Source organism: Pholcus phalangioides, unplaced genomic scaffold, assembly GCF_987345545.1.
Source record: "Pholcus phalangioides strain wild (caught in Gottingen) unplaced genomic scaffold, Ppha-v1.0 ptg000018l_1, whole genome shotgun sequence".
Lineage (NCBI taxonomy): Eukaryota > Metazoa > Arthropoda > Arachnida > Araneae > Pholcidae > Pholcus > Pholcus phalangioides.
Window position 1 is genome coordinate 13,873,527 of NW_028301611.1, and position 27,252 is coordinate 13,900,778.

The following is a 27,252-nucleotide window of genomic DNA, read 5'->3' on the forward strand; positions in this document are numbered from 1 at the left end:
GGGTTGCGGGAAAATATTTTTTCCAACAAAACTAATTGAAATACAGTGAGAATAATATTTTTTGCATGAGCCTAAATATCTAAACTAACTTATATAAAACTTTCATTAGTTTTTTTCAATATTTACTTATCGAAAAAAAATATTTTTCCTTAGCGTGGCCATTATGCCCACCCTTCCCCTATATTGTATTTTTATCCAAAACTCCTTTAAAATATTCTCGATGTATTCGCATTGTTAACAAACACATTTCTCACTCTTTTCTTCTTTACGTAATTTTGAGACGCTTCGCGTACATGTATTCCGTCCTGTAACTGTGTATCATGCGACCATTGCATTCACACCCCACACATTGTACTATTATTCTAATAAACTGGGGAGTGCGTGGCGGTTTTCCCGGCTGTTTGTGTGTTCATATAGTTTGTAAGTGGATTGTTTTTTCATTGTAAGTGGTGCAGTGTTGGATATTTGAGGGGTCGGACGACCTGTATGTGGGCTCTTACCCTGGCCGCTGATTTTCTGTTCCTTCCGCAGGTTGCATTTCGGAGTAGGTTTTTTTTTGTAGAGTATGTCACACACTTTTCCCCCGTTTCCGGTGGTGACAGGTGTAATTTTATGCATACCCAATTTTGTAAGCAATGTACATTTGTCCCAGCAGCACCCTTGCTTTTAACCGTACGCGTGTATTTTTCGATACGATACTTTGGTTTTTCACACCTTCTTGACTCTTCCTGCCCCTATCATACTCTTTTCACCTCAGCAGTGACCTATAGGTTAGAAATTCTTCGGAATATGGACTGGGTCACCGTTTTGGTTAGTAAGTGTGCCGTTCAACACTTTCAATAACATCATGTTTTTTCGTATTGTTCTTGATATTTTTTCTAATTTTATAACGCACTAATCAGTTTCAAATTCTCTCATTCTACGAAATTGTTCTACACAAACCTTCTAAGGGAGAGAAAAATAGGTAAAAAAAGGAGAAAAAAAAACATGCGCGTGAACAAAAAAACTTATTTTTATCTATCTGCTCACATAAAAAATGTTCAAGTTTATTTTCTAATCTCAAATCGGTGCACACACAAGACAAGCGAAAGAATGGTGTGTTTTGTTTCTTCCATGCAACCAACACCCAACGTAATATTGTCAGAAACATTGGACTAGTTAACGGAAGCTTCAGTGAATTAATTTAATGACTTATTAACAGTCATTACCGCAACGGTGATACAAAAATCATGCAAAGTGAGTCGCCCCTAACATGCGACTGAAACCTGGATGCGTCATAAGCATATCGATCGGATCATCTCTGGTAGGATGGAGGTTAGCAAACTGTAATTTTTTAACGATTTGACATTTTAATTATTTAAAAAAAGCGAAAAAAAGAAGAAAAAACGAATATAGTTTCACCAAGGGTGGTGAATTTTCAGCTTGAACTGAGCTCTCATCGTGTGGAACTAGCCTCGAATCCCGTTAAAACCATAGTATGGTTAGTTGAATTTGATTTTCTCAATATATTTTTTTGGCGCTAATCAAGAGATATTAAAGCATGTTTACTTGCTACAGATCATTGATCTCCAATATGAAATATGACCCGGGGAGGTGAAGCAACGAAGTTCAGATCACGATGTGGTTTTCTGTGGTTTTTCAACTTCGAGACGCGAGGGCAAGTTGTGGCGAATGTATGAATGTATGTGTGACATGTTTTTTTCTTCCAAATCCTCCATCGCCATCTATAAGGGAAATGTTAACCACTTTCCTTTAATGTGTAAAAAAAACCTCTGCGTCGTGATAGTCATTTCAATGTAAACAACACTTTCCTATATCATGGCTGAACTATGCCGAGGGCGGACAGACCTTTAGCATGATACTTACGTAACATATATATCTGTAGAGATAGATGTTTTCTCCACTTGTTAATACAAGATATAAAGAAAACTGGCTATTTGTAGAGATGCTGATTTTTTGAAAATAAATATTCGTCTCTGCCTCCTCGTTAACTTGAACCTACGCCCTATCGTATGCCGGGCAAATGGTCTATCACTAAGTGACTGGTTTTCTATAAATCTTATATTTACTCTTAAAGCGGCATCGACGAGATATCTCGCTTTGTTAAAAGCCTGTTATTTTACCATGGAATATATCAGATATTTTGTAAAGTTAGTTTGCACCTTCTGGAAATTGAAATAAAGATTACTTCATTAGAAGAACAAAACAAAAAATAATATACCATTTTGAATAGGGTCCGCTTGAATGGTTAACAATCGGAGAGGGCATCTTTCTCTACATACATATCGCGATCTGCTGGCGTTGATGTTATTTAGGAGCCACTAATGGATTGCCACCAGTCCATCGCACGGTGTCATACATATATGCGCCTTGAAGGAAGAAATATTCTTCTTCTTTTATGGCTTTGTGGTGCAGCACTCGTCTGGCTTACGAGGAAATGTGGGTACGAGTTCCCGTAGAAGCGGAGTTGATTTCCTTTTTTTTCTTCAAGAAATAAACATTTTTACATATAGCCAGTTTTCTGTATACCATGTAATAACATACGAATATTCAAGCATTTAAAATCTTCACTACAAAACATGAAAGAGAGATGGCAGAAGCAGAAGGGTACGAAATGAGCAAGATACTGACAGCATAAATGCGTTAGAGGTCAAACATATACTTGGACATCGATTTCGACATGTACCCACTCGTTAGAAATTTCGCAGAGGAATATATGTCAGATGAATGTACGAAAGTATTAGTAGTAACAGCTTAAGGAGACTCAACCTCCGTGTCTCCTAACTTCATGGGAAATGAAATAACAGTCTTCCAAAACTGTTTTCATTTATTACCGGAGAAATATATCGAAATGCATAGATTTCGAACTTTTATGCACAATATCGAAAGCAGCCACAATAATGATGGTAAGTAAACACTATAAAACATGGAACTGCAACATTGCAAGCTTCTTAAAAAATAGCGTAGACAGTGTCACAGACACAGCTGAAAATTTCGATGTAGATGCGTTCTTTTTCCCTCTAACCGCGTGGTAGATACTGACTTAATGAAATGGCTATCATCAGATTTAACTTTCAAATATCTAACAGAAGGTTCCACTACAGTTTCAAATTTGAGTTTCCAACCTCCGAAGATGTAGCATAAAAAAATTCATTAAGAATGCTGTCTGTGAGCCTGGTGAGAGCAAGAGGTATGAAAACCAGTGTGGCAACATTGATTTTGTCTTAGACCGGCATTAAACTATAAAGTTTTGTAAAATATATTTTACTTAAGTTTTATAGTGTACTTCCGGTCTTGAAGTAATCTGCCAGACAACATCATTCGCTTTTATTGGCGTTGTGAACCTCAATGTATAGCATAAAACAATTTCATTACAAAAAAAAACAAAAAACCACAAGCTTCGTGCCCAGACCGAAAGAGGTATCAAAACCCGATTGGTATCATTGGATTTGTCTTAACCAGATTTGACTTGAAAACAATGATACATCTTTAATACTTCCTAAGATATGAGCGCTTTCAAGTATTCCGTTACGCAACTGTTTTTCATCGCACCCAGAATCATCAAAATACGTATTCACGTCAAGTGCATAAATGCAAATAACGTTGTAGTATGATTTTTCAGCTGAATAACTTAGAATATATGAAATTCTACGTACAAAATGCAATCATATTAAAGTTGATTCTTATCTCCTGGTATTTCAGTAAAAAAAAAAAAAAAAAACTAACAAAATATACTCCAAGATACGAACATACTTTGATAGGATTTCCCAAAAGGGTAAAAATAGATTAGAGATAAAACAAGGGGTAAAAGAATGGCATACTATTTGAAATATTTGATGTTCTGTTTCAAGAGAACGCTACTTTTTATATTCAATCTATAAGGTGGCGAAAGAACATCGCTAACAAAAAATACGAAATAAGCTTCAGGCTTTTGAAAGAAGAGGAGAGGATAAAAAACAAAATTCCTGGAAGCAGAGAATCATTCTCACAGCAGGATATAGAGAATCCCGGATAACCTGGAAAAAATATATACGTATAAGAAAGAATCTTTCTCTCACATACGGCAATCACACATTCAGTGTTGACAAGCAGCGCGTGACTTGCCTTTATTCCGATGAATCCCGTAGAAAGTAGCGGCGGGTGGTTGCTGCCGTGCTGTGATTCCTATATGTATTTTTTTTTTCAAAGAGGAGTTCAGCTTCACTAAAAGAAAGGAAAAAGAAGCACACACACACACATTCCAAATGCTTGAAAATACACTGGTCACGCAACAACGGAAATAAAGAGTTGGAAACGAACTGCCGGATCCGTCCCTATTTTGTTCCCGAAGAATTTTATGGAACAAAAAAGAAAGGGAGAATGAAGGAGAGAAATGAAAAGGGAAAAGGCGATTCCCGGTGGAGGAATGAAGTTCAGTGGTAAAAATTGGAGACTATCGTTTTTACGAGTGGATCTGGATGAATAAAGAAATGCGTTGACGTGATTCAAGCCGAACCTTGATTCATAAATCATGTTAGATGTCTTGAAGGTGAGAAACGTGTAAACATTATCATACAGCAAAACCGCGTATAGAAAGATGTTACTTCTTTTTGGCTTAAAACATACCAAAGAAACAGATTTTCTGGATATTTGTCCGAGAGATAAACTTTTTTATATTAGACAAATACAATAAAATACACAAATTCAAACATATAATACACAAATACAAGCATATAATACACAAATACAAGCATATAATGCACAGACAAAAAAATATAATGCACAAATACAAACACATACTACACGAATGCAGTCACATACACTGAGATCTGAGTCATTCTAAGCAGTCCTAAAAAAATGAGTTACTGAATATTTTTTGCAAAATAACTGCTATATTTATCAGATAAGTTTCAATGTATTTTGTTTATTTATTTTTGAATAAAACTAGTATCAACTTATTTGTTGTAGAGCTCAATAGAATTGTTTTTTTGTTTTTTTTTCAATTATACTCTGTGTAACATTGTTTTTAGAATTGTTTGTAAATTCTTGCTGCTTAATAAATAAACTACTGCTTATCTATTAAAATATTTTCGTAGTTTATACTTCTAATAAAAACGAAAATTGCTAGAATTATGTCTTTATTGTTGTTATTAGGTTGATTTTCATTGTGAAAAATGTTTAATACTGGGTGGTTATACATAAGCCGACAGTACTCAAACGTACGCCCATTCTGATGGACATATTTTGATGCAACTTGGTAAAGAGGATATTATGTACCATGCGAATAGAGCTAAAATAAAAAAGTTCAATTTTTTCACCATGTGAAAGTGGCACTTTTTTATCACAGTTATTTTTTCTCTATGGTCCAAATACATACATATCAAGTTTAGATGAACGTCCAACACAACGGGCGTTACTTTCAGCGGAATAGCGTCAGGATAATTTGGACTAACCCTACTCAGCTCAATTATACTGACACTACATATGTAGCGCCCGTTGTGGTGGACGTATTTCAATTCAGAATATAATAATGTGTTGGAGAATAAGCGAACTTCATTCACAGGGATATTGTTTCAAACTTCTTTCTTCTGTGTTATCTTTTTCTCTTTTCGAAATCAATTTTATTTTTATTTGGCTATAAGTTCTACTTGTCCGGATGATTTTGGTGATAGTAATACCTTTGACCGATTGTGCCATAGGTTTTATTTCAGAAGAAATGATCGTTTTGAAGAAAGATTTCGGGTACCATTCCTTATACCATGGTGTGCACAGGTTGGTAACCGTTGATCTGGAGTCAAGAGTATGATAGTATCTTTTGTTCCCAAATTATAATTACGCCAGATAAATATTAAAAAAATATATTTTTTGTAGTTCATATATAAACGATGAATATATATATACATATAACTAAATTGTAAAAAAGGTGCTAATTAAATGATTTTTTGAAACTGACCAATACCAGCGCAACAGGCAGCTGAAATATATGGCGCAGCATGTAAAATATTCATTGTAAATAAGTTGAAAGCAAAATTAAAATAATGACAAACATGAAAATCAATAAGGCTGAAAGTGAAAATAACAATGACGGAAAAAAAAAAAAATAAATAAAATCAAGCCCTGAATTTCATATGCACATTAGCAGAAGGTCGGGGGTTCGAGTACCTTTTATGCCTAATTGCTTTGGTACTCTCAGAAATGTTCTGCATTCACCAAATGCTGGGGTTTCCCCCTCTCCCCCCCCCCGACGAGAGCCATTGGCTTTCATAATTTATGTTTTATAATTTGGGGAATTCAGTGTGCTTCATTCTATTTTATTTATGTTCTTTTTCAGTCATTGTCATTTTCACTTTCAGAATTATTGCTTTTCATGTTTGCCATTATTTTAATTTTGATTTCAACTTATTTACAATGAATATTTTACATGCTGTGCCATATATTTCACCTGCCTGTTGCACTGGTATTGGTCAGTTTCGATAAAATCATTTAATTTTCAACCTTTTTACAATTTAGTTATATATATATATACAAGTTATATATATTATATTATGTTTATATATGAAATATAAAAAAAAATATTTTTTTCATATATAGACATACTATGGCTCTAAGTAATAAGTAATTAATTTTGCAACATAATGTATATGTAGTAGGAACAAAAAATTTTATTTGAAAAATCTAGGTATATATGATGATAGATAATGAAGAAATAGCTAAAATAGTTTTTTTCAATGACAAAAGCGCCTGTTCCTGGTCACTTGATCATTCCAAGCATATATCTACCCTGAAAAGCTTTATCTGAAGGAAACAAGAAAAAAAGGCCAAATCAATTTTCTGGCTACAAAAATATGTAAAAACAACAATAAATGAGAAAAGATGTACATTACTTTTTTGGGCATAACAACTTTTTTGTTAACTGTTTTAGCCACTGGTACTCAAACACCAACATTAAAATATCCAGAAACATTCTTATTTCACAAATATGTCGATTTGGTCACATGTGTAATAATAAGCAGGAATAATCACTACAGTACTTTTCAATCTTTCCAAAGCTGAATCTGCCACCATCATATCCACCGCCTTCTTTAACGGCATTGTCACGACATATAAACGAATACCGTTAAATAAATAGTTCTCATGTATAGAGACACTATTATACTATACAAATAGTGAGTACTACTATACAAATAATGATACTGTTTTGTATTTGTGTTTTCTACATCCCCTAAACGTTTGTACGTTGAGTTATGAATCACCCTGTATATGAATATGTATATGGAATTAAACTACCTTTATGTTATAGTTTAACCACTTTTTGTTAATTAATTTTTTTCCTATGGATTGTAACTCAGAATTACTCTGTAAATCAAGTTCTGCTGGCCCCTCAAGTATTTTTTGCTCCTTCCCATTGGTCGATCTTGCAATGGAACAGCGCGTTGTACGACGTAGTTAGCAGTTAATATTTCGCATATTGTTTATTTTAACTAACAGAATATTCTTATTTGTGTTAGCATGAATACCATTTGAGAAGTCATTGTGAGAAACTATTCCTTCACTTATTTATCACAACTCATATTCGTATGGACCAACAAAGTTTGAAAATTCTGTGATAAATGAAAGCGTGATTTCGAAGTATATCCTACATTGTGTGTGCTATAACCCAATCCTGATTAGTAATAGGAGTTTCGAGTCTTGCGGCAATCACTGCAATGGTTATTGACCAAGGGATTTCTCAGCAAATAGCTCAAAAGGGTTGGAGGTGAGGGGGGGGACGCAAAAGGGGGAAACTCTTTAGCCCCCCGTGATGAGATTTCCCATCAAAAGACTCTTCTCGTAGAAACTCGATGGCTGACCATTTAGGCCAATAGTTAGAGAGATAAAGACACGTTTCAAAGGATAAGCTTCTTCTATGATCTCTTTGGCAACAATTTTCAGAGTTTCTTCGTCCAAAAAACTTTCTTCGAGGGTATGAGGGAGGAAAGATTCACCTATTTTTTATGTGTTTCCTATTAGTTTCTTCTAATTTTGTTTTACTCTTTCTTTTCTATTCTTTCACACAATTTCTTTAATTAAAGGTATTGTGTTTCCACTTCGGAAGACTCATAAAAACAAGTAACTTTCATCCTAATTGTGTTCCATCTAATATATCTTATTGGATCACTCTTATATTTAATAAAAAAAAGCCGTTTCATTTTTGGCAAAAGCGTTATGAAAGAAGCTGATGACGGTGAAATATTTGGTTAGGAACTGATTGTTAATTGGCTTCGGCAATATATATTTTTTTACACTTGATACTTTATTAGCCATTAAGGGACACACAAATGATGATGACAAAGACAACAAACGTGCCAAAATAAACCTATGTATTGCGTATCCATGACCGTATTTAGGCATTGTAACATATGTTGCTACATAAAGTGTCATATTAATGAAGGATATTGTCTTTTAATATATTTTTATGAAATTGTATAACTCTAATAATGATTGTGTCGTTGATGACTACTAAGTGTCGTTGATTTTTTTGAGAAAATTAATTCGTTCGGTGACATCGAAGAAAGCTATCTTCATAAAGCATTTTACATTGCTCATTATTTTGCGGCTGTTCGCGTTTTTTTTTTTAATCCGCACATTGAATCTCTTCGCAAATTCCTCAAGCGTATTATACTTGAAACCTCGTCAGTGGAGTGCCAATTGAAAATGAAACGACGAATCGTAGGAGCTTTACGATTTTACAAAGAAATCATAGTCAAACCTTTCCCAAGTAATAAAGCAATGAAACCAATAAGCGTATCGGTTACAATCGAGCAAGTGTAACCAGTAAGCTCGTTTTTTGTTTGTTTTTGTCGTGTTATAGTGTAATACTGGCCTTGGTTCCAAATTTTACTAAATTCAAAATGAAAGAGAGCTGAAACTGATTTTGTGTTACTTTTGAAGTATTATAGCATAGATTTAGTACGTGAAAAAATCGGAAACGTTTACATCCAAAAGCTGTTCAAACATGACTCGGATTTCCCGTCTCTCCTTCACAACCTTTTCAAATGACGAACACTAAACTCGTATGCCAGAAAATTAATTATCGCTTTCCGACAGGAAACATCAGAAGATTTAAGCACTAAAAAATTCTTGTTTCACTTTTAAAAATTTGCGTGGCACTAAGAAAGTAAAAAGAAAAAAATTTCGACCAATCCCTCTTTGTGAAAGGTTTTGGCGAAGTCCATAATATCCTTGTTAGCAGCAGCACGGGGTGGTGTTCTCCACTCAACTTCTCTCTATATTCTCCACACCCTTTAACAAGTTACGTACGTCCGAAAAATTTCGTTAATTGCCGGTAAAAAAATAAAAATAAGTAACAATAAAAAAGCAAAATACTGAGTTCCTCCGGGACATACTTTGACATTGTTGAATCCGGAATGAGTTTTTGTTATGAGTATGCGCATGAGTATGCAAGTGTGTATGTGTGTGCTTAGAAAAGACATGCTTTATTTTCAGATGAGGGTGTGGTGGGATATTAAAAGACTAAGACACCATTCTCTTAGTGGAGGGGAAGAAGGGGGGTTGAAGAGAGTTGGGAAAAATGGATATAAACTGGGAAACACCCAAAAGTTGTTGGACGTTGTTCATTGCGAAATTATGGTTTGCTCGCTCGATTTGACTTTGCGTTGAGCAGTAGTTTTTTCTTTTTTCCGTTGAAGGGATTTCATGATGATCGGCAGTATTGGAACTTCGCTCATTTGATAGTCTTATAAGAATAAAAATTAAGATAAAAATATATATCCTTACTTCGAAGATCTGTTGAATACAGTTTCAAACGAATTTGCATGGGAAATAAAGTTGCGACTTTCACTGAAGAACAATTAGAAGACTATCAGGTAACGAGTTGTTTTGCATGTTATTGTCAATCCTTTAATTTTTTTGCAAACTGCTTTACGGGCCTCATACCATTTAACATAGTGAAAACATATGCTCATAGTCGAAATATCATTAAAAATAATACGTAACCATTGGTTTATTTCACATTTTTCACACATATTTTTGATTATATCTACCATCTTATATGAGTATATAATTTCAAATATCTTGAGTACTTAATATTTTGGAAATTTAAAAAAAATGAATAATTAATAGCATTATATCAATATAACTGAACGAAATGTGATTGAAAATAAAGGACACTGTTCACTTCGTAAAATCAAGGGAAAGATCCATTGACAAATCTTATATATATATATTTTTTTTTTATTTCAAAATTTAAAACGTAATTTTAGGAAAAAATATGGATTTTTTTATTACTTTCATTTTTTATCAGATGCCACTTTCTTGTGACAACAAAATAGGTTTTGTTTTGTTATATGACGCTTCGAAACGAAGTCGCATTCAATTTTGCCGAAAGTAATTTGTGAACAAAAACTTTTAACGAGTTTTACGAAGAATGCAATTTTTGACATTTTACTTGAGTATGAAAAAAAAAAAAAAAAAAAAAAGATTTCTAAAACTATTTTTCCATTTTAACATTGTAAAACTTTAATATAACATTTTGCTATATACTGTCGAAGTTAAGAACCAAAATCTAAGGTCTATCATATGTGTTTTTGTAATTACAGTTTGTTATACTCGATATGTTAAAAGGTGTCCCAACCCCAGAAGTCGATTTTTCAAAAATGACTAAAAAGAAAAAAAATATTTCATTCAATTGAAAGTCAAATGCGAAAAAAAAAAAAATGTGGCAATCAGTTGATATGTTCTTTTAAAATAAAAGAAAGAAGTAATGAACCGTAGTAAATGCATTAAGGTTCATCTAAACGTGATATTCTCAGATTTCTGTTTTTCGTATGATTGAAAAAAAAAACACTACTGTAGGCCAAAATTTCTGGAATTTTGCAGATTTTGCAGAAATGTTTAATCGATATGTGTTAGTAAAATTAAACTCCGATATTGATAATTAATGGAAAGCATTTTTTTTAAAATTTAAAAGTGTCGGAGTTTTAAATGTATATATATTTATAAAATTTTAAAAATTCATAATATTCTAATGAATAGTCAAATATCTAAGTTTGAGGTTCACTTTATTGGCATATATCAAATAAATATTTCTGAAAAAGTTTTTATTCCTGTAGTTTTATTTTCTGAACAAAACTGTTTAGTCCAGTAGTTTTCGTTTTTATCTTATGCAATGTAAATTAAGCAGCTGAAACCTGCAATGTAAGAAAATTACATTTGAAGTATTTTCTCCTGTTATATGTTTACACTATAATTCATTACTTCTTTTTTTTTTGATTTTGAAAGATTAAAATTAATTGACTGACACGAAACCTTTAATTTGATTTGCAATTAAATATAATGTTTTATTCTGTCATTTAAAAAAAATGGACTACAAGGTTAATGACACTACTGAAATGAAATTTCAAGAAATTCGCATGCACATCAACGCAATTGAACATAAATTATGAGCGTACGATACAATACCTTAAATTTTGGTTCGTAACCTGCATCATCGCTAGTTGTATGTATTGTGAATGTAACAAAATATTTCATTCACAGAAATTTTGCGTTTCGAATATTACATGGATTTTGCTTAAAATTTGACATATAAGTCGAACATTTGTTATTGCTTTCCACCATTTCACACAATTTCTATCAAAAATTATTAACGTTCACTCCCGTTCCATTTTATAGAAAAGTGCTGAGAAAGGTAGTCGGAGACCTGCATTATTGATGCATGGCTGATACTTATTAATTTCAATGAATAAGATTAAAAATTGAATGTTCACATAAAAAACAGGAATTTCATTACTAACGTTCCCTCGTTGGTTCTATTCAAAAAACTGGAAAATTTGTGAATGTCATCATTGTAATAAAATTAGTGATAACGTTAACAGGATTGGAATCCTTTTGAAGTGATATATCTCTAGTAATGCATAGCTTATTTTTTGGATGCCAATGTTATTCTACCTTTGGGTTATTACTTGGAATCATTCAATGAATTTGACTGAATATGTGAGAAAATTTAGTTAAAATATTTCTTTTTTGTATTTCATTTGAAAATCTTTTTCTTTTAAACAGTAATGAAAATTCGTCTGAATGCATTTTCTCTGTATGCAAAATATACGAATGTATAAATGAGTATGTGATCATCTAAAATACGTTGGAAGTAACATAAATAAAAAATTAATACTTGTTATAAAATTAATTAAATCAATCCCATATAAGTAAAAAGTTATTTATTCCATTGACAAAATTCGCATTAAATTTTCCAATATTGAATATGCAAAGAAACTGCGATAGCGTTTTATAACCAACAATTGCTATTGATTGGAACTCTATACAACTACTGACGATAAAAAATATTTAACTAATTCATATATTGATAGGAATTTTAAAAGAAATTTCTTTGGAGGCTGTTGCAATTCGAACTTTTCAAGTTTTGATAAAATCCAGGAATAAATGAGTTATGAGATATTGATATATTTGAGTATTTTTATTTTAATGATCTCGTATAACTGATTCATCCATACATTTAGTTTTAACTGAAATTTCCTTGATAATAAAAATATATATTTTTTTCTCATCACATTTATAGGACTGCACATTCTTTACAAGGAAAGAAATATTAACGTAAGTATTTAGTACCAGTGAATAGTAATAGTATTTAGTAATAGAATTATTAACCCTTTAAGTGGCAATGGCGATACATCCCGCCTTCATAAAAGTCCATTATTTCAGCATTGAGAAGCCCAGATATTTTGTAAAAATGATTTCTCAATGGAAACATTTTCCCCCATACCCTTCAATTTGCATCTGCTGAAACTCAGAAGAAAATCTGCCTAATAAAAACCGATATGGCATTTGAAAGAGGGTTTAGTGATTTATTATTGTCGCTTGAAGAGTTAAATAACAATTTTGAGAATCCAAAATTACATTTCTTCAATTTATTGCGTAGTACGTTTTAAGTGTTAAGGGATGCTGCATCAAGGTCTAAAACAGGATGATTTTTTTGGGTTTTAGATAGAAAAAAAATACAACATGCAACTTATTATTTACAAAAATATAAATAATGATGTGAAAGCTTAATTTTTAATTTCTCAAAAAGATATGAATCCCACCGATCTTTTGACAACTCACCCTTTTACTTTCACTTGCAGAAATGTGACAAGAAATTCGCGTTGCAAAAGCTTTTTCCTCGATCAGGCAATCCGACATATATATATTTTTTTCATTTCGATTGAGCAGAAATACGATTAGCGCCTAAAATACTTCGCTATTTGGTTACATTCGCACATCGTATCAGCACTACGATTCGATAGCCACGATACCGTCGTGAGCATGACTCAAAAAAACGCCAAAAAATAAATTTAATTTCAAACAAATACTTTGTTGTTTCTGCTGGAATCGATAAATGAAGAAAATATTCAATATATTTTTTGAAAATTCTGGAAAATAGTAACTATTTTTTTTCTAGTTTCAATTTTGAATTAATTAAAAAAAAAGCAAGAAACCAAAATATATAATATTAACCATTGCCGAAAATATAATTAAACAGCTAATATTAGTTATAAAAATTGATTACTCAATAATTAATGCATTTACAAGAATCTAAATTCCCTAACAGATATAAAACGCATTATCCAAAGGTGTTACCGAAAGATAAGTCACATTGTACTAGGGATGACTTATGAAGAGCCAATATTTTCGAATAATAGTCATAATTATGAATAAATCCATACAGACCCGTCATTTGGGGGGGGGGGGCAGGGTTGCTTTTGAAAATACACTAAAAATGGTATATATACAAATATACATACATACACTGAGTACATGTGTTTTGCCCCCCCCCCCACGGAAAAAGTTGAAATGACGGCCCTGAATCCATAAAATTTGCATGAAAACTCACCGATATATCTGTTACTGAAGTTCTTAATTTTCTCACTTTTTATGTGTAAAAATTATTCGTGAAGTCAAACAAATTTTCTTGAAACAAACGAAAAACGCGGAAAATCAAGAACTGGAATCACATTTTGGAGAGTTTCTTCTCCGAATATTACAGGACGAATTTCTTTCAGAAAGAAACACGAAGTCTACTGTCTCCAATTCTCTATTCCGGACTATAAATAAAAATTCTCCACGCTAAAAATAATATTCCAAAAGAAAATTATTCGATTGAGATTGAATACACTGGGTTTCATAATACAGTATGAGAAAAGATGTACAACTCTAAAAATGAATAATTTGATCATTTTTGTCGCAAAACGGTCATTTTCTGCACACGAGGGCTACTTAGACCGGGATCTACAATTTATTGTCGATTCCGAACGGCAGGCTTGCCCATCGAGAGGTTGGTGCGCTAACCTCTCGATGGGGGACATCCTGCGGTAACAATTTTTTCTGCGGTCATGTCGTCGTTTTTGTTGTACCCCTCTGTCAGGAAAGTTTTCTGACAGATGAGCCGGGTATCGAACTCGCAACACTTCTAAACATTCTTTCGTACTTTAGGTGAGTATCTTATGGACCTGGGCTACCGCACCCCTAAAAAGAAGTCAGTAAATAAATTCACTTTACATTTATATGTTCACATTGTCAATCTTCACGATAAGAAATTATTTACCGTTTTTAACAATCAGGGAAATAATAACACAACTTTTAACCGGGTTTCTCAAGTAATACATTTTACATGAATATGGCTACGCATACGCTTGAGCTTTGCGAATAACCGAAATTAAGCACACCATTCCTTTTATTTTGAGCCATATAATAACTTATACTTACCACAAGAATTTCAAATGTTTTCATTTACAATATAATTACTTTGCGATCAAGGACGTAATATTGCCCCCAATCTCCTGCGGTATAAACTCAAACATGCTTTCTCTATTTTCTTTCCTCTCTCCTTATCATCGTGATGCTTTATTTACATCGTGTAGTCCTCAGATACGTCATTGCAAGGGATTGCATTGAAATCTTTATAAAGGGTGGACAAAAAAAAGTCCGTAGAAACTTTAAAAACGAATAAAAACCGGAACAATAACCGAAATAAAATACGGTTTGCAGGGTTAGCATCGCCAAGTCACGGGAATGTTTTTTAAGACAAGAAAAAATTAACTCGAAAAACAGCCGATAGGTAGCGCTGGCACGAGCGACTTCGGTGGAAATATGCAAATGAGACGGTTGTAAAAACTTGTGCCCCTAATCCAGAACCGGTTCAACATTTTAAATTACACGGTTTACAACGCACTATGCTGCACTCTGCTGTTATTGGATTTGTGACTCGCCTGCAATGTTTTATCCCCTGTGATTGTGGTCGTGTGGAACACATACTGCTGTAATAAACGATTTGGAGGCATTCTGTTCGTTATTTGTGCATCTTTTCTTTGACGTCTTTCTTGTGTACTTTTATCTTTTCTTGTGTATGTCAGCGCCACCTATCGTATATTTTTTGAGTTGTTTTACCCGTCTTAAAACATTCCCGTGACCTAGCGATGCTAACCATGCAAACCGTTTTTTATTTCGATTATTTTTCCGGTTTTTATTCATTTTTAAAGTTTCTATGGACTTTTTGCCCACCCTGTATTAAAATGACGTTTTATTTGCTTACCCTGTCCTCAAAAACAGAATGAGTAAGATGTTGCCCTGTCTTTACTGAAGCTAATGAATAAATCCACTTCCCTAGGTAAAATATTCGTAGGTACATTTGAATTCAAATATCCGAGGAAAGTTGGAAAAATAAGGAAAAGTAGTGTTGTCTGTGAGTATTTGCTTTTCTCTCCTGCAATCGCTATATTTCGTCTTACTATAATTCGTATTCAGCAGATGGTTGAGCCAAGTCAATGGACATAGAATACAGGAGACATTTCAGGAATATTAGGCGACAACGTTCTGAAAATTAGGCGAGATCGTGCACTCAGAGTGAAACCTCAATGTAGCGATATTTTGCAAACCAAGAAAAATATCGTTGCGGAGAGATTATCGAGAGGAAACATCAGACTTACTTGTGATCACATTTATGCTGTTTTTGCCAAACTTTGTTAGTACCACCAGAAAATGCGCTTTCGTATATTTACTCACCACGAAAACTTGTAGTTAATTAGTTGATTAGTTAATTATATTTTAGTTAGATGCATTGTCCCTGCAAAAATTTTTACCTCATTGCACTCGTTTATCATACACAGAAAGTAGCAATACCAATATTTTCACCGAACGCTTTCGGTGATCCTTTAGAGTAAAATACCGATGTTGTTGGACGCCTTTAGTAAAACAGAAATAGGTGACGAAATTAAAATCAAATTTAAAATGATTTTGAGCGAAATATAGAAAAGTATCGCTACATAGCGATTTCATAAACCTTTTTGAAAATATCCTTATAGAGGGATTTATGGTAGCAAAGAATATCGTTGCACCGAGAGGTTTTAACATTAGACAATACGCAATTCCAAACAAGATTTCAAAAAAAAGTATCCTTGTAGAGGGAATTATTGTTCTATCAATTATCTTTGTAACGGAGTAGCAATGCATTTGCTCGACATCAATTTAATCCCCCGCTCAACTACTGACCGGGAGAAGAACAATCACACACGATTATATTCAGAGGACCAGTTCTTTTTGTGGAAGAAATGGGGCATTTTCTGTCGTAGATTTCCCGTTGTCGGATTTAACACCTGTTATGCTGTGGGGAAAAATCCCTTAACGGACACATTTGGAGCACCTGCAACTGGTGGCCCCAAGTCATTTTATTGTATATTAATGGAGCCGCTGTGTGGTCGTAACGATTCAAGTTTAAACTCCGTTGACGGAGGTCAGCTGAATTTGGTTTCTGCGATTTTCTGACTTCGAAGCGTGAATGCAAGGTGTCTCCCATTGTGAAGTTTTCCTCCGCAGTGAACAGGCAAACCTCCAATGCGATACTTACATAACAATGAAAATTCAAGCATTTATCATTTTCACATCAATATATGGAAGCGAGATGGTAACACCAGTGCAGACAGCAGGCACTGAGCAAGTATGTACACACACACCCACACAACCCGTTCCGGTATGTACCAATTCGTTAGAAATTCCGCAAAGTTATGTGGCCGAGGTACATGTACGGGTAGGTTGTGGTGTTTATTAACAGAACGCCCCTGCAGCGGACAGAAATTTTTATCCTCTGGTATCCGTTATTGAAAAGTGAATTTTTAAATATTTAATTGAAAGCAATTTTTTTAAATTTATTGTATTTAATTTTAAATTTTGACTTTGTTAAACAATAACAGAGTATTCAAAAGATATAAAGAATTGGATCCGCAACGAGTACCAGAAGTGATGACTGGTGACGAAGCTCATACGGTGACAGTACCAATGGATAAAGTAGAAAAGATGCCAGAACTGAAAGTATGTGGTGCCCTCAGTTTACACTTCAGTTTTATACTCATACTTGCGAAGAACGTACAAATTATTAAACCGTATAGGTATAATATTATTAATATATTTTATAAGTATGGTGTAATCCAGGGATAAGAGCCCTTTCCTCTGTGTGATCGTGTATAGACTGTATCTACACTCTAATACAAATTAATCACGAGCTATATCCGGTGAGGTTTATTCAAAACCAATGTGGCCTGCGGATATGATAATGCGCCCTTTGGTGTTTGCGCAATAGTTACCATAGCCTAATTATGACTTAATTAAATGGCTCCTACTTGGACCTCTACGTGGAATGCCAAATACGGGTGAAGTGTTTTGACGGACATAATTCAGTGATGGATGGCAGCATAATAGCGGGACGTGATCCCCTGTAGATGGATATAATGATGGATCATGTGTAGGTCAGGAAGCTGGACACAATACGAAACAATGCAACATATGCTCAAAGGCACACCTAAAGTGAATAGCACGTACACAAAGTAAACAGATAATATGGAGCTGGGAATCGAACGATAGGTTTGGTTGAATGGAGTTGAATTTGGTTATAACAAATTTGATTGAAACGTCACCTCTGTTATAGCGTCAGTAATTGGCAGATCCAGCTGCGTATCATTGAGAATAATGTTATTGTACCTTGCTTATAAGGGCAGTGAAAAAGCAACGACCTCGCACATAACGGCATGCCATTTCAACCGAGAACAGTCCAGGCTACATCACCCATTAACAATATCAACCTTTGGATATAACGAAAATTTGTTCTGTTATTTCTTCCTATTGTTTATCGTTATAAGAGTGATGATACATGATATGTACAGTATATGGAACATTTCGTATTTTTGTTCATTCTCACGTTAAAAAATAAGTAAAATAAAATGTCCCTCTTTCCAACACAGAAAAAAATTATTTCAATTCTCTTAGCCCTTACACAAATCAGAGATGAAGATAATTTCCAAAATTTTATAAATCAATGTAAATCTGTAAGACACATTTATCATGTTTTCATATTATTTGGGAAATAAATGTTAAATCTCACGACAGACTTTCTGTAGTACTACATTTCTCACCAAGACTTATTTATAAAGAATATATAACTGGCCATTTTGCAGACCATTGGCAGCATTTTATGTGAGAATATACGATGTCGGGTATTTATTAGGCCGGGGCTGTGCACTATAAATGTTCAACTTCATGCAACATTTTTTTTTCGTTGTGAAGGTTTCCACACATGGCTGATACGAATATAACCACACTTGCCGGGTGAGCTTCCTTAGTGCCCGAGTGGCATGGTGGTAAGATGTTCGTCTACCATCGTGAAGGTGGTTGTCAGGGTCCCGGGTTCAAACCCAAGGGAGGATATAGATAAGATATTTTCTCTAATGAACTCGAGGCGACCACCGATAGACAGCGCCTTCACTTCCAACCCATAACTCCCCAGCGCGACCCAACCCGCAAGGGTAAAAGGCTTATATCCCTGGAGGGACAGAGCCTGGGCCGTGACTGGTCTGTCGGGTGAGCTTCCTTGACCACTAGACTACAAAGCCAAAGAATCATTTTTTCTTACATCTCGTTTGCGCTGAACGAAACTGTACTTGGACAGTCAGACCCTAAGTCAGGACAAAGCTCACGATTTCTGACACTACGACCAGATAGCGACTTATTCGAAGATGATGTCACTCTCCTCTATCACTACGAAAGTGGAGGCAGCTGGTCGATGAGAAGATAAATCCAAGGAAAAAAATTCACCTAGCTTTTTGGAGAGTGGCATCGTCTTCGCACTGTTTAATTGACTCTGATTGCATTTCTTCCATACACGAAAGGACTTGAAAAAGTCAACCGTAGTTGTAAACACACTTCGATTAAAACGAAAAAAAATCTTGCCGTTTGAACTGAGTTTGACTGTATTCTGTATATGCAGTGCGTTTTATGTTTGTATATCTATTTATGCCTCTCAAAAATTTTCAATATAAAAATATTATTTTGCAGGAGAATCCTTTCAGGCAAAGGATATGCAAAGTTTTTTCGAATGATGGAAGTGGGAATTTGACATTTGATGATTTCTTGGATATGTTTTCAGTTCTCAGTGAACAGGCACCCCGGAATGTTAAGGAAGTATATGCTTTCAAAATTTATGGTAAGAAAAGTTATAGAAGTTGAAATAACAAGCTGAATTAAGCATGTAGGGGTACAATTATGTGCATTTATGTGTACGGTGTACTTTTGTTAAAAGAACGCCATGAAAATCTCAATTTTTCCCCCACATTATTTAATAACAGAGAGTTATTTTGCCTCGTGAATTTTTGTTTGCCCGTAAAATTTCTTCACAGAGATTTTTTCAATTATCTGATCTGTGGCTTCCTTTTCTCTATCCGTTTCTCAAAAAGCTGTGTAAGTGGTTATCATCTGTTGCACACAGAAGCCTATCAATAACTAGATAGTAACCAATCTATAAGGTTTTGCCTCAGAATGATTTGATATCACTTTTTGGTGCATCGAAAGAAGTTGGCAGTTTGCGTGTTAATGGCAAGAAAAAACAGTTTCCACCCATTCTTCCGTGTTAGTTGGAGAAGGTACAGTGACAGATCGGGTGCATTAAAATGATGGATATCGCACTGACACGATAATTACAGTACTTTCACTGGACCATGCATGTTAGACCTATGGCTCTCGGTTCAAACATAGCTCTCGGTGTCCTCTGATGTCGCTCTCGGTGCCATCTCATGTGGCCGGTGACTTCAAAACCGAATTTTGTGAAAAATGAGCTAAGCGGAGCATTCCCAGTTCAATTTATGGACCTGCAGCATGGCCACAGGTCACTCGATTGACAGGCGGCATAGTTCCATATCGCTTGAAGGAACCCGCACAGAAAAAAAAAAGTTTCCACAGATAAGATAACCCTTACAGAGGAAATTCGAAGATATCTCGTCAAACATGATTTGTTTTATTCCGGTCAACCCGAATCATCCAAGGGTTTTTAATACGCTTCTATTTCCAATGTGGCAGTTATAATGCCTATCAGGGAAATTTTAAAAAGGCTTGAAGTTTTAAATGTCCCGCGGTGCATTTTCACAACACCGGTATTGTCCTCCCTTTCTTTCTTTCAAACCAAGCACAAATCAGGTTTATCGCGACAGGAAATTTACTACCTAGTGAGTTGTGTGTGTACCTAACAGTCTGGGCGCGTATGTTGTGCTGTGTTTAATATGTAAGTGCTGCCATCTATATTTCAGAAGTGAAGTGAGTGAAGAGTGATGATTGAATATTTGTATTGTTTATGGGCCTATTGCTTTCTGTGGCAAGAAATTTTAACAGGGAGATCGGCTCGCATTTGCGCCTCGATGGTGGAAACCACAGAAAACCAACTGCAGCCGAACACCTCGGTCTTGTCCTCTAAGATCGCTTCAGTGGCCAGCGTCATATATACGGATCGCTTGAGTAACGCGTGACACAGTTCTAAATCACTCAAGTGTCCCCCGCCCCGACACATTAGAAATCATTCAAGTGGCCAGTGGTATATTTTTAGAGCATTTAAATGCACAGTTTCAGAGCACTCAATCCGCCCACGGCAGTTCCGCATCAGTTGCAAAACAGAACCGCAAAAAAGGGGAAATTTGATGGTTATTGGTCAATGCAAAACAAAAACTACAAAAACACTCATGTAAATGAAGATATATGCTTCAAAGCGGAAAAAAAATAAAAATAATTCCGAAAACCTCAGAAGAACAAAAGGGCGAATTTTCCGTATCGTAGGAATTGTTATCAAAAAGGAAGACCCCTGGTAACCCTATTCGTGCTGGAAGCTGTGAATGTATAAGTTGTGAACATGACGTAAAGTCTGTTTCTGTGTAATACTTGTTATAGTGCTGCCATCGGCCTTCAATTTTTCTAAACTGCATTGCATTTCTGTTGTCCCCCTTTTTCCTCCCGTTTTTTGTTCTCGGACTGTGACGTGCATCTCGCTTCCACAGATGTTTAATTTTTACATTATTTTGTATGTGTGTTTACTATTTATTTTCATTCCCCCCCCCCCCCCCCGCGTATGCTTCAAAAAGCGTTCTCACGTTTGATCAGGTGAAGTGGATAGATTGATCGTCTAGGAAGGGTGCTGCTACTTTTTCAACAGATAACCTTTATGTTAGATCGATAGAACCACTCACAACCCCGGACTGATGCAAAGCACCTTACTTCCGTTATGTTAGAGGTTCCGTAAGGAATATAAACGTGGGTATCTGTCTTATATTTCAAGTTCAAGCAATCATTTCGTGGGTGACCGAATTATGCTTCAATTCGCGGACTGGACATTTTTCATATAAAATCGCGTTCGAGGTATTATTGTATATTAGATGAGTTAAATGATATATTTTATATTTCTACAGTAAAACCCTCCTCAAGGGACACCCTCTTTTACGACCAACTAATAATTTCCCCTAGTATAAAATAAAAATATGCATTTCAAAACCCCGCTTAACGGTCACCCCCCCCCTCCTATTACGTTCGAATCTCGCCGGTGCCCACAAAAGAGTGGTTTTACTGTATTTTGTAATGAACATTCAGAAAAGTTGTTTTGTACATCTTTTTAAAGTGTTTTCTCATGTAATTGAAGAAATTATATAGCGATAAATTATATCATTTATATTCTAAAACCAGGGTCCATGAGCATTGCATCGAGTTAATCTAAGCACATTCACGTATTTCGAATGATTTGAAGCATGAATGATTTCATGAATACCAAATGAATTTCGTGCGGGGTGTGTTTTTATGTACATTTCTAGAGCTCTGAGAAAAAATTCCATTTTCCGATGATAAATTGATTTCGCCCCAGCCCAAACATTTTGAATGATTGATATAATTTTCCTACTTTTGAGAATAATCTTTGTACTTAAATTTGATATTATGATATCTTTATTTGTGCACACATTATGCCTCTTATATATGGCATGAGATATTGTTTCTCTACTTGTTTCTGCAAGATATACAGAAAACTGGATGTGTGAAGATTCTTAGTTTTTGAGATGCCAATTATAGGAAGGACATTTCAACAGGTTCAATTCCCAGTATAAGACCGAGTTTTTTCCTTCATAAAAATAGCATGTCAAAAATAAGAATCGTCACACAACGTCCAGTTTTCTGTACAGCTTGCACATACCTAATAAATTCGATGGGGTTTTTTTTCTTTTATGTATTGTTATAGTAGGGGAGGGGGGACAGGACTATCATGGCAGTACAGAAGCGACTGATTTCTCAATGGTTAGGATGACATTTTACTGACAGAGTGGGTCATTTTTAACCTGTAGTAATAAAAAAAAAACAGTCCGTCATCAAATCAAAGATTCACCTTATTTTTGATTCCGAGCATCTATCGCATACGCATTACAAATTCAAATACGCAGCTTTCCATTTTCACTTTTTTTATGATATTATACTACTAATTCACCGTACACTAGTGAAATTTACCGCACACTAACTCAAGTCGCGCAATTTCAATCCTCACTCTGTTAGTAACACAGGAAGCATTAGAACGCCAATAATTGGTTACTGCGAACAAAAAAAGTTAGCAAGACATCACGGGAGGCGGAGTCTTGGGCGAAACTGAATTCAAAGTTCATTAACGAAGAATGAAAGTATTTTTTTTATTGAATCAGTAAGTGATAGCTGGGACTAGCTTTGCTGAACACTCGCTTCACGAACAGTTATTATTGTCTTCTCTATACACGTGAACCACATTTGATTAAATCAGAAACAAAAGTGGAAACATTTTTGTAAATCAGTAAATGACAGCAAAGATGGGGGAAAAACAAACATTCGGGGTTTCAGACAGAATCAAACAAACGACCTTCGGTTCGTGAGTCTCGTACTATAACCATTACTCCAACGGTGGATGTTGGATACCAGAACAATTAAATGTATCTATTGTTAAACGCCTAAAGTAAAAATTTCACCAGGAGTGACGTAATGGTTCATCACTTATTTCAGCCAATCAAGATGCGCTAAATTTCTACAATGTAGCTAGAAATGTAGGGATTGTTTATAAGCACCCCGATCACATGGTCGTACGGCGATTTTCTACCGGCAGAGATGGGTGTGAAATAAGGATGCCATCTATCGGTGGCCACCTCAGGCTTGATAGAGAAATAACTTTTTTTCTGTTTTTCCAACGGTTAAATCCAGTGGGCCCTGATGGTAACTTTCGTGGAAGACGATCATCTTACCATCGCATCCCTCGAGTGCTACTTAATTAACCGTACACGTAGGCCTATCTGTTTCTTTCTTATTTTTTTCAAACTGATTCAAACTCCGGTCTATTGCCATGGTCAATTTACTACGGAGTGAGTTGTGCCGGAAGGAAGTGTGAGTGTAGCTAACAGTCTGAGTGCTATGTAGTACTATGTCTGGTTTATATTTCAGAAGTGAAGTGTAATGATTGAATATCTGTACCGTCGTGGGAGTGTTGCTCTATGTGGCGATAATTTTTAACTGAGAGATCGGCTTGCATTCGCGCCTCGAAGTTGGGAAGCACTGAGAAAACACTTCGGCCGACCACCACAGTTGCGACGGTGGGGTTCGAACTCAGAGGTCCTCACGGTGAGAGTTCGTGAATGTGACCACTTGACCACCACAGCAGCGTACATTTATCTCGTACACATTCCTCTGCGGGATTACTAACGAATTGGCATACGTTGCGTATGTCGGAACGTGTGGTCAGAGAGAACGTATATGCATGGCCTCTGGCAGCATAACGTATTTACGTTTCCAGAGTCGTGTTTGTTTCCTGTTCCTGCTAGTTCTGTCATCTCTGTTCCATATTATGAAGTAACTATGGTGAATGCTTGAGTTATTCATGTTATGTAAGTATCGTGTGGTATGTCAATCTGCTTTCTGCGGGGCGACTTTTTTCTAATGTGAGCTGGTGAACCAGCTTGCATTCACTCCGCGAAGTTGGAAAACCACCGAAAATCAACTTCAGCCGAACACCACTGTGTCATCAACGGGGTTTCCAACCTGGACTGATGACCACACAATCAGGCAGCGGTGATATTCGTGACTATATTATCTTACAGTTGAAATTATTTCTGTAGACTTTATTGCAATTCAATGCAAATGTATATATACCCTCCACAGACTATGACAATGACCAGTTTGTCGGTGCTCAGGATATCCAACAAGCAATAACTGCTCTGACGAGGTCCCAACTTACCGAAGACGAAGTTCAACTCGTCGTGGAGAAAGTCTTGGACGAGGGAGATATTGACGATGATGGGAAACTGTCATTTTTGGAATTCGAGTCGGTCATATCAAAAGCTCCGGATTTCTTAGGGTAATTATAAAAAGGACAAACAATTAATGAATTTGTTATGGTAAATGCGATAAATCGATGCATAATTGTCAGTCATTGTATAATTGGATTGCTGTATTTTAGAAATATGACATCCATATATGTCATGGGCATCTTTTTTCTCAGCCACCTCATTGGATGTTTGCCTGTATATTTGTATCTCGGTAAGTTTCACTATACGTATTACTTTTGCACCGGCGATTATGCACAACACCCAAGCGTCGAACTTCATTCATGATGAAATGAAAAATCTTATTTTTTTTTCAAAAACCACGTAAGAGTAACTGGTAAATTAGATAAAAGCTTGAAATGTATCGCTTTTATCGGCGATAATATCGTATATCAGGGTAGTATAGCGAAACTTGTCAATTAGGAGTTCCTTATATTGAGGTCTGGTTTTAGAATTCGTGAAACGGGGGTTAACTAAAGGAAGTATTTCGGGTACGTTCGAAGAAATGGGTATATCAGAGTCGATTATATCCAGTTCAGACTCTGGCTGACTAGTACGGTCAACCACGTAACTAATCTTTTCACGGCAATAAGGCATATCCATCATATTTACTAATAACAGATGTTTATGCATAATAATCAGCAAATACGATGAGTTTAGAACTATTTGTCATGCTTATACCAATGAATCATAAGTTTCAGTATTATTCATAATCGCATGTAAAAGTGATAAATATAGTGGAAGTTGTGTAACTTACATAATTGGTCGTTTGATTGTGTTCTTAATAACCAGATTTTTCACATTTACCATTACGTATTCATCAATTGAAGTCCATTAATATTAATTTATACTAATAGGCAAAGTTTACTATTAGTAAACTATTAATGATTTCCATTATAGATGTATCTATGTTTTCATTTAAAAAAAGCTACAGGAAATAATATTTTTAGATTTGTTGGATATTATTGCTCTAAAAAAAGTTATTTTACACTGACTGCCAGAAACATTGGTACGCACCCACTTAAGATCCCACTCGAGCAGTCAGAACTGCTGCAACACGACGTGGCATGTGCTCTACTAATGCCTGAAAGTCTCCTGAAGTTATTCACACCAGTTAGTTCACACCATGATTCTCTCAGGGCAGTCTTCAATTCCATAACGGTGCGAGGCGTCCTATATGTGCTCAACAATGATGATGTATGAGTAATTAGGCGAGCTATGAAGGATGCTGAGGTCAGAAGAGTGTTAGTGGTGCTACTCGGTAGCAATTTCCATCGTTTATAGTGCCGATTATAGTATTCTTGGGTGTTAGTGAACGGAAAAGATATTTAAGTACTGGTCACCATTCAGAGTCGTCTTTACCCCCTATCAGGGGTCTCATATTATGCGAACTATACACACCTCACATCAAGACAGAGCTTCTACCAGCTTAAATAGTATCCTGTTGACATGCGGGGTCCACGGTTTTATGGGGTTTTCTCCATAGCCGTACACGTCCATCAGCCCGATGCAGTTGAGAACGTGACTTGTCAGACCAGGCAACGTGTTTCCAGTCGTGAACAGTACGAAGACAGTGCTGACGAGGCCAGGTAAGGCGGACAGTTTTGTGCCTTGCCATCAAAGGTACTCAAGTGTTCCTGCGGTACAGAAAGCGCATATCAAAGAGGGACTGTTGTACAGTTCGCATGGTGACACTTGTTGATGTCCCAACATTGAAATCTGTAGTGATTTGAGGCAGTCCCGTGTGTTGCACGTCTATTTCGTGAAACGGTTCCTGTCGGCCGCCGGTGATCCCGCTCCTTCAAGATGTATTTCCGCTCTCACCTTTATCGGAGATTGAATTATTTTACGTTTTTTTTACATTCACGTTACGCTGTTGCGATGCTCATGCGCGAAAATCCGAATTTCCTCTCATTTGGACCCACTAAGCCATGTTCAAAGGAATTTAAATCATGATAATCTGTCATTTTAGCAGCAGGAACCGATCTAATAGCTTCCCTAGCTATCTGTTTTCTTATACTGTATAGGCGCTGCTAACCGTACCGAGTTACGTTCATTGTGGTTGCATTTGTCTTTTATTAGCAAGTTCTTGTCTGAACCAATTTTTCTGGCGCATCAGTGCATATGGAATGTGAGGATTAGTTCCCTCAGACAAAATTTAAAACCTATTTACCCGCATGTGTGTTACAATTAAATGTGGACTCATCATATGTTTGATTCCTTCCTGCATTTCATTTTTTCAGTACTTTCCATATTCGGATATGAGTTTGCTGACAGTGGAATAATGTTTTCTGGAGAGAAGATACCATATTCCGTGCAGATTTCTATGCGTGCAGCTCATATAAATAATTTCCATCATTCATGAATTTTTTATTATAAAACGTCTGTATTGCTTGTGGAAATATGTATGTTGTTAATTTAAATATTATACGAGATAAGAGAGAGGTTTGAGAGATTTCACTGTTTACCCCAGTAGTAACGCGTTAAAATATATATTTTAAAATAGAGGAAGAACCGAGAGCACATTACGGAGTAGAATCACATGAATGTAAGCAATAGCAAATATATTTAATATTTATGTCGGTATTTCACCCCGGATGTGGCA

The 27,252-nt window shown here is 35.5% G+C and overlaps 1 protein-coding gene across 1 annotated transcript; it reads left to right on the forward strand.

Moving 5' to 3' along the window:
- Positions 1-9,673: 9,673 nt before the first annotated feature.
- Positions 9,674-27,252, forward strand: LOC149071757 (calcium and integrin-binding family member 2-like). Its single transcript, XM_089247729.1, has 6 exons — positions 9,674-9,845; positions 12,554-12,588; positions 17,217-17,334; positions 19,351-19,498; positions 24,484-24,679; positions 26,891-27,252. Exons 1-6 carry the CDS (start codon positions 9,795-9,797, stop codon positions 26,910-26,912), a joined length of 570 nt encoding a protein of 189 aa, XP_089103855.1. The 5' UTR covers positions 9,674-9,794; the 3' UTR covers positions 26,913-27,252.